The sequence below is a fragment of the Lithobates pipiens genome, unplaced genomic scaffold, assembly GCF_037356315.1.
Source record: "Lithobates pipiens isolate NorthernLeopardFrog02 unplaced genomic scaffold, aLitPip1_a1.2 Scaffold_3, whole genome shotgun sequence".
In the NCBI taxonomy this organism is placed as follows: Eukaryota; Metazoa; Chordata; class Amphibia; order Anura; family Ranidae; genus Lithobates; species Lithobates pipiens.
Window position 1 is genome coordinate 134,943,916 of NW_027507790.1, and position 13,818 is coordinate 134,957,733.

Here is a 13,818-nt window from a genome sequence, read left to right on the forward strand (position 1 = left end):
TCTATTTGTGGGAAAAAAATGATAAAAATTTCATTTGGGTACAGTGTAGCATGACCGCGCAATTGTCATTCAAAGTGCGACAGCGCTGAAAGCTCAAAATTGGTCTGGGCAGGAAGGTGTTTAAGTGCCCGGGATTGAAGTGGGGCGTGCCAGTGTCCAGCACCTGATATGCCGATATAACGCACATAGTTATTACTATGGCTCTGTGTCCCCTGATGTAAGAAAATAAATTAAATATTTATTTTAGAGCTTCTGTTTTTATCAGTGAGTACAAGGCTTCCTCTGATTGGCCAAGGTGGAGAGGCAGGTGGATGACATCACAATTTCACGGCCAAATAAAGGAAGCCTTGTATTCACTGATAAAAAAATGTTAAGGTTTATCTTGAAGGACAGAAGCATTCAGGCTATTTTGTTCAGGCAGCAGACAGGAAATCATGTCATCAAAGTAGTTAAATTAAACCAAGCGGCCCCAAACTGACTTTTTAAAGTCAAATACAATTTTAAATTCTACTTTATGTGTGAACAGCCACACAGCATGACTTTGTGAAATAAAAAGAATGGATCATTTATTTGTACAAATGTTTGCCATTTTTGTAGGATGGCTACTCAATAAATGATCACAACTGGCTGTAAATGCTCATAGTCAAACACAGAGTAAAGGGGATATTTATTGGACTCTATGTGAGACAAGCTATATGAAACAACACAACTTTCAATGAAGAGCCAAGAGAAAAAAAAAAATTTTTAGCTCACCTTTGGTAACCGCTTCTTTAAACTTGTCTTTAGCGTAATTTACTTCCTTTGTTAGCTGCCTGTAATTCAGCTTCAACTTTTCTATTTCTGTTTTTGTTACCTAACCAAAAGAAAAAAAAATTGTTATTTTCAACAACTCTTGACATAGTAACTTTTTTCTAACACATGATACCATCAAGGAGTCTATTTTAATATTTCTCCATCCACAGATAAAGAACAATAATTGTCGAGTGCAAACACAACACTTTAAACTACTATTATTACCTTTAATATTGATGCAGTAAGTTAGCAGAATGGACCAATATCAATCCAAAAATGAAAAGTTGAATAATAATAGAATACATGAGAAATCATTTATATGTCCATTGGCAAACTTCAGATGGGCCTATACATGTGCCCTTGTAATGGATGTGATCATGAGTGTTATAAGTGAAATGCCTATTTCTGGTACTCTTATAGATATATGTGCTTATCTTCCACTATCTGCTATCAACCTTAACCACTTCCCGACCAGCGCACGACGATGTACGTCGACAGAATGGCACGGGCAGGCATATTGGCGTACAGGTACGTCCAATATTCGATGCCGCCCTGCCATCGGGAGCACGCCGCCGGCGGCGCGCTCCCGCGCTGGTCGGGACCCCCTTGAGTCCGGTCGCGGGACCCGCGGACTCGATCGCCGCGGGCATCCCCGCGATCGTCTCACGGAGCGGCCGAATAGAGCAAATGCTGTGTAAACAACATTTGTCTATTCTGCCTAGCAACTAGTGACACTGATCTCTGCTCCATGTGATTGGAGCAGAGATCAGTGTACACTAAATGAAAGTCCAACCCCCCCACAGTTAGTAACACTCCCCTAGGAACACTTAACCCCTACACTGCCACCCACTGGTTAACCCTTTCACTGCCAGTGTCATTTACACAGGAATCACTGCATTTATATAGCAGTGATTACTGTATAAATGACAATGGTCCCAAAAATGTGTCAAAAATGTCCGATGGGTCCCCCACAATGTCGCAGTCACAATAAAAATCGCTGATCGCCGCCATTACTAGTAAAAAAAAAAAGAATAAAAAATTATTAATAAAAATGCTATAAAACTATCCCTATTTTGTAAACGCTATAACTTTTGCGCAAACCAATCAATAATCGCTTATTGCGATTTTTTTTTACCAAAAATATATAGAAGAATACGTATCGGCCTAAACTGAGGGAAAAAAATGTTTTTTTATATATTTTTGGGGGATATTTATTATAACAAAAAGTAAAAAATAATGCGTTTTTTTCAAAATTGTCGCTCTATTTTTGTTTATAGCGCAAAAAATAAAAACCGCAGGGGTGATCAAATACCACCAAAAGAAAGCTCTATTTGTCGGAAAAAAAGGACGTCAATTTTGTTTGGGAGCCACGTCGCACGACCGCGCAATTGTCAGTTAAAGCGACGCAGTGCCGAATCGCAAAAAGTGGTCTGGTCTTTGACCAGCAAATTGGTCCGGTCTGAAAGTGGTTAATCATACTCAGTTAAGATGTCTGCCAGCTTCTCCCTTCATGTGTAACAAAACTGCAAGGGTTAAAAAGAGCAAAGTCAAAAAGAAGATTGTGCCTGTTTTCGGCACCATGAGACTACACCAAAGAGGAAGAAGGTGCTGAAAACAAGACCCTATATAGCTACAATAGTCTGCTTTTCCCTTTTTAAGACATAACCCAGCTAAAAAACGTATACTCCGTCACAATAACGAATATGTATAATTTGTGGTTTGTACACGCTGTCTTTCGTCTAATTTTTGATTTTATAGTGAGATATCCGGCTCATTGTATATCAGCTGGAGTTCAGGAAATAAAATAGAGAAGTATCTGAATACTGAACTGTGTCTGCGTCAGTGTTTGACTTCAAGTGTGCACACTTTTATATTGAAGATTAATTTGGCCAGGGGGGCAGAAACAAAAAAGGTACCGAGCAGTTCTGGTTCGGTCCAAAAACACCCTTCTTGAGGAGGAGGGGCCTGGCAAGAGCTACAGAATTTCAATCCATGTTGGCGTATTGCGTTACCAATGGTTTGTTTTAAGACTGGTCCCAACTGCACTGAGATCATTCACAAGCTCCTCCCATGTAGTTCTGGACTGATCCCTCACTTTTCTCATAAATCATCCTCACCCCATGAGGCAAAATCTTGCATGGAGCTCCAAATCGAGGGCGATTGATGGTTGATTTGTATTTCTTTCATTTGAGAATAAATGGCTCCACCGGTTGCCTCCTTCTCACCAAGCTTCTTGCTGATGGTCTTGTAGCCCATTCCAGCCTTGTGCAGGTCTACAATCTCTTTGGTCTTGCCCATGATGGTGGGGTTTGAATGGAAGAAAGATTCTGTGGATGAGTGTCTTTTATACACATAACAAGTTGTCGTTAGGAGCACCTTCTTAAAGCGGGGTTCCACCCTAAAGTGGAACCTCCGCTGATCGGAACCCTCCCCCCCTCCGGTGTCACAATTGGCACCTTTCAGGGGGGAGGGGGGTGGAGATACCTGTCAAAGACAGGTATTTACACCCCCTTCCGGGCATAGACTCCCGTGGGAGTCTATGCCTCTTCCTGTCCTGCCGCGTTGCCTGCTGGGACACACACGGGTCCCAGAGGCAGCGCGGACAATTCCTTTTGCGCTGCCCGACTCGCGCATGCGCAGTAGGGAACCGGGAAATGAAGCCGATTCGCTTCACTTCCTGATTCCCTCACCTAGAATGGTGGCGGCAGCAGCCAAGAGCCGAGCGATCGATCGGCCTCGGCATCGCTGGACCCCGGGACAGGTGAGTGTCCATTTATTAAAAGTCAGCAGCTGTAGTATTTATAGCTGCTGGCTTTTAATATTTTTTTTGTAGGTGGAATCCCTCTTTAAATTGAAAGGACCTTTTAAAAACAAACTGAAGTGCCCACATTCTGTATTTTTTTTTAAATTTCTCTAAAATCTTCTTGGATATTTACCAAAAAAAAAATTAATCTTGTCTTCTCTACATAGGAAACCTTGTGAACTCAGACTGTGATAAGGGTCAGATAAACACACTTTCTGTATTGCACAACACAATTTCAGCAACATGTAAGGGTTACTGAACTCTACAGAAAACACATTTGCCAAATATGTAAGTGATCCAGTTAAGAGCAGAACTGTATGTGATATTACAATTTGCTGATCACTGCACTGAAAAGAAGGGCAAATGGGATCATGCAAAGAAGCACTATATAGAAATAGTTTAGATGACGGTTCGCGAGTAAAAAATTTAAAGCCCAGCAAAATATTCACATTAACAGTATAGTATAGCTAAACATAAGCATACATTTAAAACTATACCTTGAACATCTCTGCCTCTATCTGCTGGTGAATGCTGTTGTAAGTCTTCTTTACTTGTTGCTTGTCTTTGATCATGACTGTAAGGCGGTGAAGCGGTCCTGCATTGAGTTCCTCTGCATGGTTCTTCATAATTTTACTTAGCTGTTCAGTCTGATGAACCATGTGCAACCAAGACTAATATGAAAAAAAAACAAAATATTTTTTTAGAAGGTGAGCATCGATTTTCAGCATGGTCCTTTAAAGCTGAGGTTTAGGTAGTTATGGCAATATATAGTATTTATATTGTTACTTTGGACTTGTCTCAGAAAGTTGCGCCATAGCTCGAAAGAACTATAGTAGGCACCACTAGTGATCTCCACTAGCTTCCACATCCTGTGCCAAGAACTCTCTGCATTTTCCAACTAAATGCAAGGAGATCTCTGATTGTACGTGGTAGATATCATGTCGGCACTGCTCCTCCACTCCACTCCACCTCGTCCAATCGGAAAACACAAAGCTTTCATTAAGAAAACGCAAAGTGTTCTCTGTATGGAGCACATAGGTCTCACACATAGGTGATTACATGTATATACCATATTCCAGCAAATTCAAGTAAATTAGCACATTTCTGTGGCTAAAACAGGTCTATGTGAACCACAGCAGCCATTCAACCTTCCAATAAGGCAGGTCCTTGCACTTCATAGCCTTTTAAAGAGCTAGAGGAGATTGCACAGTCAGTCTGTCCTAATTTTAAGGCTTTTTCCCTCAATAACCACTAAATAAAAACTGATATATACGTAGGAGTGTATTTTTTCCCCTTTAGATAGTGTGATAGTAGGAGATCCTGTCAAGGTAAAATTGATAGTTTGGGGGACACAGGGTATGCACATTTGCTTGGTGCAAGGCTACAGAGCATAAATGTTGACTGGAGAAAACTGCTTTCGAGCAGGGTGTGTGCTCAGGTGAGCACAGCACATATAATGAGGGTATGGAAGACCTCATGGCTCCCAGTTGGAGACTGCTCCACACCCAGAGAGAGAGGAGGTCTCCAGGAGTCAGAGAGGCTGCAGGAGGCAGCCGGAACATGTGACTGCAGGAGGCAGTGCAATCGGCTTGAGGACTAAGGCCAGAACGGAGCTGTGGGTGCTAAAGTGAAGCCATCCACACTGAGGAATCCTGTGGTCTGTGTGACCAGGATAAAGATCAGAGGTACTGTTAAAGAAAGCCAGGGCTAGCATTTTCTGTTGTGTTTATTTGCTGGAGAAGAACCCCTGCATGGGAAATCCTTATGTTACAGACTTTTATTTGCCTTTTTTTTTTATAAACATGGGCTACCATGCCCTTAAATATAGTTCCTGACTGGCTTGAATCACCGACAAACGCATCTGCCACGAGAGCTAATGTTCCCCGATATTACAAGAGCTAAATACCACTAAAGATTTAACAGATTTAAAAACGAATCCCTATGTGTCCAGCATTATGCAAAAAAGAATAAAAGGTTTAGTGAGAATAAATCCTTTAAATAAAAAATCTTAAAATAAACCATTTTGTTTTTAAGCTGGTACTAAGCTAAGCATTACTCACCACTGCTTTAACAGTCTTATGCTGTCATCTTCTCCCCATCTTCAAACGGGTGCCAGTCTTTGGCCATTTTGATTGATCAGCATGGGCTGACGCAGACACTGGGGTGGAATGTAATTTGAGCTGCACATGCACAGCACAGTGAACATTGTACAGAACACTGAGCAGGTAGGTTAATTTTATTGCAGAAGAGACATTGCATAAAGAGCCTGTCTGCTCCCAGTTTTTTAATATTAGGCCACTTTTACATGGGCGGACCAGATGTTTGTTTTTCATCCATCTGTTTTCGGATGAAAAATGGACATACATGTATCCCTATGGGATAGTGGATGTACATTCGCTGACATCCGATGACATCCGTCTCCGCTATGCTTCGAAAATGACGACAGAGGAAAACCCTATTTTAACATCCGTCTGCGGATCACATGAAAACGGACAGATGGTCCATTTTCATCCGATAACCCCACAGAGGAATGCAGAGATCTAGCCAGTCCGTTTCTGCACAGTGTGCAGAGATGGACTAGTCATCCGCCGGCTCAGCGGGGATCAAAGGAGCGATCCCCGCTGAGCAAGCGGATGTCCAAAAACGGATCCTCCCAGGATCCGCACCATGTGAAAGGGGCCTTAAACTTTAGTTCCACTTCGGGAGGATACAAAAAACATAATAGCTGCCAAGTTAAAGCTGATGTCAAGGTATACTTGCACTTTAGATTTTTGTGGGCCAAGCTGGTCCAAACCAACTATTTCCTTCACTAACATGCGCACTTGCTGGGCGTGCTGTATTAACTTTATGTAGCCTTAGCTACATACAGTATACAGCACTGTCTTCCGGGTACAAGAAAAATACTTCTGGTCATACACTCTCAACGAAATAGCATTGGGCTGAGTGGCACTCTGCCATTCATAGGCGGCTTTTTTGTCCATCAATGAATACAAAGCTTCCTATGTCTGGCCGAGTTGGAGATTTAAGGCAAGAAACAAATGAGTTAACCATGGGTTAACTTGTGCACAGGACTTAGGAAATGAGCACAAATAAGCCCTGAGCTTATTGTTATACAAAATATACTAAACTATTGTCAATGGACATACATACAGGCTGTGTTTCTGTTTCAATGATATGCATTGACCATACCTGTACATCATTTCATGCAATCAATACTCTGGGAGCGTGTGCCCACCTGCCACCTGCAATCGCAGTAGAGAAGTAGAACGGCATTCTGCCTATGCAAGACAAATCACCATTCTGACAGGGGACAATATGGAGATCTACTGTTCCTAGTGATCAGGAACAGCCTAGCCCCTACACAGTTAGAACACATTCAGGGAGCAAAGTTTACCCCTTGATTGCCCCCTAGTGTTAAACCCTCCCCTGCCAGTGTCATTTATACATTGATCAGTGCATTATTTTAGTACTGATCATTGTAATAATGTCACTGGTCTCCAAAGTGTCACTTTGAGTCAGATTTGTCCGCCACAATGTCACAGTCCCAAAAAAAAAGAAAAAATCTATCCCCTATTTTGTAAATACTATAACTTTTGCGATCTTTTTTTTTTACCAAAACAATATGTAGCAGAATACATATTGGCTTAAACTGATGAATTTGTTTAAGAATTTTTTTATTGGATATGTTTCATAGCAGAAAGTGAAAAAAATAGTTTTTTTTCTTTCAAAATTGTCGGCCCTTTTTTGTTTATAGCAAAATAAATAGTATTTTTTTTTTACTTACCGGAAAATCCATTTCTCAGAGTTCATTAACAGACATAGCCTTCTATCTTCGCAAGGATAGGGTTATATCTAGAGGTCGACCGAGATATCAGCCGATATTTGGCGTTTTTTAATTAATCGGCATCGGCCGATTGTGCTAATAAAAAAGGCAGATTATATCTTCAGGGCGACTTGCAAAAGATTTCTGTAATAGAAGTCAATGCAAATTGTCTGAACTTAATCTGTGGAGTGACTTTGCTCCTCCCTGGGCAGTCTGCCAAGAAAAGTTCAAAAAGACACAATGTTTCTTGGTCTTCAGTGGACTGAGCTTGGTGTATAGGAGTTCTCAGTTTAACCATTTACAGACTAAATCTTTTCTGACAATTGTTGCTTACAAGTAAAAATCCTGTATTTTCTGCTAGAAAATCACAGAAACCCCAAAAATTAAATATATTTTTTAGCAGAGACCCTAGGGAATAAAATAGCGGTTGTTGCAATCTTTTATGTCACACGGTATTTGCGCAGCAGTCTTTCAAACTCAATTTATTTTGGAAAAAATACACTAATGATTTATATAAAAAAAGCTCATTTTTTTTCATCCAAAAGTTTTGAGTACCTGTTTTTGTGCATTTAAAAAAATAATAAAAATTATTATATATATATATATATATATATATATATATATATATATATATATATATATATATATATATATATATTAATCTAAATTATACATACAACATACAAGTGAACTGATTGGAGGTATTTTTTTTTTCTTTTTTTTTTTTTTTAATAAATGTTTAAATGTAAGAAATTTTCTGTATCACTTATTACTGAAGGCTGCTTTCACACTGGAGCAGGCAGGCGTTGACATTAAAATGCTGCTAGTTTTAGCACTTACAGTCATTTTATCGGCGCTACTCGGCTGTTAGCGGGGCACTTATAACCCAGCTAATGGACAAGTAAGGGGTTAAATGCGCCCGTGAAGCACCACTGCCAAATCGCATTGCAGGCGCTTCGGCAGCGGTGCCCATTCATTTCAATGGGCAGGAGTGGTGGAGGAGCGGTGTATACCGCTCCAAAGATGCTGCTTGCAGGGGAGCTACTTTATATATATATATATATATATATATATAAATATATTTAAATAAAATCGGCATCATATACCTTTATTGAACATAAAGACTATAAAAATAAAAAAAAGAAGAACAGGCAAAGAAACAGAAAAAAAGGAGGGATGTTATTGACTATAATGAAATGAAGGTGTATAAATGACAAAGCCGAAGCTGCTACATTATCGCAAACCAACCACAATACCACACCCAGACGCAAACCTATACTTAGAACTAGCATTCAGGAAAACACCATGATGGGAAATAGGAGAGAAAATCATCAGGAAACTTCGGAATATGAAATACCCAGGTGTAATATTTCTACTAGAAACCGCTTCTCACCTATACGAGAGTACACATATGACCCATACCCTCAGGATGGTAGGCCATACAAAAGGAGACAAAATTACCCACCTAGGAGATTTATGAGAGAGGAAAGGTATTTTTGCGGAAACAGCCCCCGAGACAGTTCACCGGGGAGATGGATAGCGAGAGTTCCCTACAGAACTCCAAGATGGAGAGGAGAAAATACCTACAGAGGGGAACCCAGAGGGGGCCCCTACAGGAGAGGTGGACACAGGGAAGAATACAGAGAAGAGATGGAACTAAGGACACCGAGAGGGAACTGGAACAACGAATACAGGAGATGACTGGAACCCATACAGAGATATGGAGAAAGAAAAAACAGAATAGGTGATGTCGAGGAGGAAAGAACAAGAAAAAGAAAAACATAATAGGAAAGGGGATATATAATTTAACTCAAGTGGAGTTTAATGAAGATGAAATGAAAATTTTGGATTTAGGGCTAAAATTTGCCCCAGAGAAGCCCATAGACAAATTTGAGACATACATAGACTTAAAAAAATTTATGAGGAAACTCAATTTGAAGAAACATTTTGCAATGAATATTGAAAGCAACGAGAGGCCTGTATCGATTTATACACGAACAGAACTGAAAAAGAAATTGGTTTACAATCCAAATACGCCGGGTAATCCATCTATGGGGACTTTCAGCAAGATGGTAGAGAGACATAATAAGAAAAAAATCAAAGAACATATGGAAAACGATAAAGAAGCTAGGGGACAATAAAGAGGTTGTTATAAGACCAGCTGACAAGGGAGGAGGCCTGGTAATTCTGGACAAAAAAGACCACCAAGAAGAAATGGAAAATCTATTGAAAATAGAAAATACATACAAGGTATTACGAGGCAACCCTAAATCTGGATATGAAGAGAAGCTGAAGAATTATGTGAGGAAAGACCAACAAATGGGCATCCTTATCAATAAGGAAGCAGAATACCTTGTGTCAAATTCGACAAAAACACCTGTCATGTATTATACTCCCAAAATACATAAAAGATTAACTAAACCTCCTGGGAGACCAATCATTAGTGGGATCAACTCAGTCTTCTCACGACTAGGGGAGTATCTGGATACCTTCCTGAAACCCCTAGTTCAGAAAGGAAGATCTTAACTGAGAGATAGTACTCAGCTTATAGAGGAATTATGTAACATCAAAGGGACAGATAGGTACCTATTGACAACTATAGATGTGAACTCAGTGTACACCAGTATCGCACAAGAGGATGGACTGGTAGGGGTAGAAAAAGCCCTGTATGAGCATACGGATATGAAATATGAACAGGTGCAGTATTTTATTGAGGGATTGAGGTTGGCAATGTCTTGCAACTACTTCTGGTATGGACATCACTATTATGTGCAGACCAGAGGAGTTGCTATGGGCGCACGCTATGCCCCAAGTGTTGCCAATCTCCTTTTGAATATGTGGGAAGAAGAATACATATATTTGAAAAACATACCCCAAATAAAGTTCTTTCAGAGATATATAAATGATCTTGTGGTCTTATGGGATGGAACCCCAGAATCATTTGAAGTTTTCCTTGGTAGTTTGGACAATAAATCTATATGGCCTAACCTTTAGTGGCAAATACAACGAGCAGAAAATAGATTTCTTAGATCTAGAGATTTTTTTAAAAGGCGATGGTCTTAACACTAAGACTTTTTTCAAAGAAACAGATAGGAATAGTTATATTCCAACCTCTAGCTGCCATCACCCTAAATGGAAGGGAAATATCCCTAAGGGACAACTCCTAAGGATACGGAGGAATTGTGACTCGCTGGATGACTTCTCCACCCAAGGTGATAGACTTATTACACAATTTGTGGAAAAAGGATACAAATGTGAAAATCTAGAAAAAAAAAAAAAAAAAAAGAGGTTGGAAATATAGATAGGAGTACTTTAATAAAGAAGGCCAAGAAGGAAAAACGTAAAATAGATCTAGCATTCATCACCGTGTATAACACACAATATCATGCGATAGAAAAAAATAGTGAAAAAGTACTGGCCTATTCTCCAGGAGGATAAAGTTCTATCAGCTATTCTTCCAAAAAAAAAAACTAATTTTATATATAGGAGATCCCCTACACTCCGTAACTTCCTGGTACACAATGTGATTGATGCACCTAAACCTATCACATTTTTGGATGAACTAAAAGGCTTCTATAAATGTAACAAAATGTCTGGTCTGCAGGGTCAGTAGGGCTCAACCTCGCAGGAAGGAAGTCTTTAGGTCTAAGACAGACCACAAAGAATACAAAATCAAAGAGCTCATCACGTGCCGGAGCACACACGTGACATATGTCATCAAATGTCCCCGCAATTTGCAATATGAGGGAAGAAGTCACTTTTGACGAAACGACGTAGGGTGAGCGGCGTGCTGACGTCACCGCATTTCCACGTTAATCCGGAAGGGCGGGTAGTGCAAACAAGAGAGAGCCGGCCGGCTCGTTTTTTATACGCTATACGTTTACACTCTGCTGGGAATTCGTGAGTTGTTACTTTACTTTTTATATTTTAATAAATCTTTACGGAATTATGCTATGGGAGCTTTTTTTCTTCTCTCTTTGCCGTACTAAATGATTGTGGTGGAACGAGATATACCATAAAGAGGGAGCAGATAGATTGGTGTTACCAACAGAGCCCAGTGTGGGGACCAGGAACGTAACATTTTACAAGCCCGTATGATCTCCTTAAAAAGAGATCTTGACAGCTGGTAAGCCTCCTCTAATTTGGTGGTGGATAATCTCTTTCTACTCTGGGTGCACCTGCTACGTGTGTAAAGGGTGGTTTTTGAGAGTCACCGAAAATGGACTAAGATTCAGCATCCTATCCATCTTTCCTTTTCTTTGGACTGCTTATATGCCTGGAAATCATTACTTTGGCACTATTTTTGCATGTTTTTGGGATTTTTTGTAAATTAGAAAAATTATGTCACTTTATAATTTTGTTTTATAAGTTTTAGCGCAGCTATATTTTTTGAATGTGGGAAGAACTACCAGGCAATTATGTGTGCGTATACGGGAGCACATTAAGAACATCAGAAAAGGGTTCCCGAAACACAACCTATCAAGGCACTTTGACCTGTTTCACCAGCGAGACCCTTCATGCTTGGTGTTCTATGGAATTGATTGTATTAAAACCACTTCAGCCTCGGACCAATAAATACCTTAAGGACCAGAGGTCTTTTTGCAATTTCGCACTGCGCTGCTTTAACTGGTAATTGCGCGGTCATGCAATATTGCACCCAAACGAAATTTGCGTCCTTTTCTTCCCACAAATAGAGCTTTCTTTTGATGGTATTTGATTGCCTCTGCGATTTTTTTTTTTTGCGATATAAATGGAAAAAGAGCGAAAATTTTGAAAAAAAAAGATATTTTCTTCTTTTTGTTATAAGAAAAATCGAATAAACTAAATTTTAGTCATACATTGAGGGCAAAATTTATTCAGCCACATGTCTTTAGTAAAAAAAATGTCAATAAGCGAATATTTTTTGGTTTGCGCAAAAGTTATAGCGTCTACAAACTAGAGTACATTTTCTGGAATTTACACAGCTTTTAATTTATGACTGCCGATCTCATTTCTTGAGGTGCTAAAATGGCAGGGCAGTACAAATCCCCCCCAAATGACCCCATTTTGGAAAGTAGACACCCCAAGGAAATTGCTGATGGGTATGTTGAGCCCATTGAATATTTATTTTTTTTGTCCTAAGGGATTGAATAATGACAAAAAAAAAAAAAAAAAATTTTTTTTACAAAAAGTTGTCACTAAATGATATATTGCTCACACATGCCATGGTTATATGTGGAATTGCACCCCAAAATACATTCTGCTGCTTCTCCCGAGTACGGGGATACCACATGTGTGGGACTTTTTGGGAGTCTAGTCGCGCACGGCACCCCGAAAACCAATCACCACCTTCAGGATTTCTAAGGGTGCAAATTTTTGATTTAACTCCTCACTACCTATCACAGTTTCGAAGGCCATAAAATGCCAAAATAGCACAAAACCCCCCCAAATGACCCCATTTTGGAAAGTAGACACCCCAAGCTATTTACTGAGAGGCATGTTGAGTCCATGGAATATTTTATATTTTGCCAAAAGTTGCGGGAATATTACAAACTTTTTTTTTTTGCACAAAGTTGTCACTAAATGATATATTGCTCACACATGCTATGGGCAGAAGTCAAATTACACCCCAAAATAAATTCTGCTGCTTCTCCCGAGTACGGGGATACCACATGTGGGGGACTTTTTGGGAGCCTAGCCACGTACGGGACCCCGAAAACCAAGCACTGCCTTCCGGATTTGAATATAAAATGCTATAAAAAACAAACTAACCAGAGTCACCCGTAACACTTATACGGTGATCAGTGGTGAAAGGGTTAACTAGGGGCAATCAGGGGGTTCAAATTTTTATTAGGTAGTATATGGGGGTCCCTGGCGCTATATAAAAACCTGACGGGGAACCTAAATAACTAACTGGCTAACCAGCGTCACCAGTGACACTTATACTGTGATCGCTGGTGAAAGGGGGTGAAAGGGTTAACTAGCAGCAATCAGGGGGTTAAAACCATTATTGGGTAGTATATCGGGGTACCTAGCGCTATAAAAACCTGGCGGTGAACCTAAAAAAATAACTAGCTACCTAGCGACTGTAGCGACACTAATGCAGCGATCAGAAAAACGATCGCTTAGTGACACTGGCAAAAGGGGGTGAAAGGGTTAACTAGCGGCAATCAGGGGGTTAAAAACATTATTGGGTAGTATATCGGGGTACCTAGCAATATAAAAACCTGGCGGTGAACCTAAAAAAATAACTAGCTACCTAGCGACACTAGCGACACATGCAGCGATCAGAAAAATGATCGCTTAGTGACACTGGCAAAAGGGGGTGAAAGGGTTAACTCTAGGGGCAATCAGGGGGTTAAATCTTTATTGGGGGGTGATAGGGGGCTACCCTGGACCTAACACTAACTGTCCTGACAGT

At 40.1% G+C, this 13,818-nt stretch overlaps 1 protein-coding gene across 4 annotated transcripts in view; it reads right to left on the bottom strand.

Annotated features, from left to right (window-relative positions):
• The window catches only part of FER (FER tyrosine kinase), a 491,045-nt gene that overhangs the window by 397,815 nt on the left and 79,412 nt on the right, over positions 1-13,818 (bottom strand). For all 4 annotated transcript variants that reach the window (XM_077462310.1, XM_077462308.1, XM_077462309.1 and 1 more), the window contains 2 exons: positions 4,093-4,266; positions 754-853 (listed from right to left, as the gene is read on the bottom strand). In XM_077462310.1, the coding sequence (XP_077318436.1) occupies positions 754-853; positions 4,093-4,266 (274 nt within the window). The remainder of the gene's footprint in view (positions 1-753; positions 854-4,092; positions 4,267-13,818) is intronic.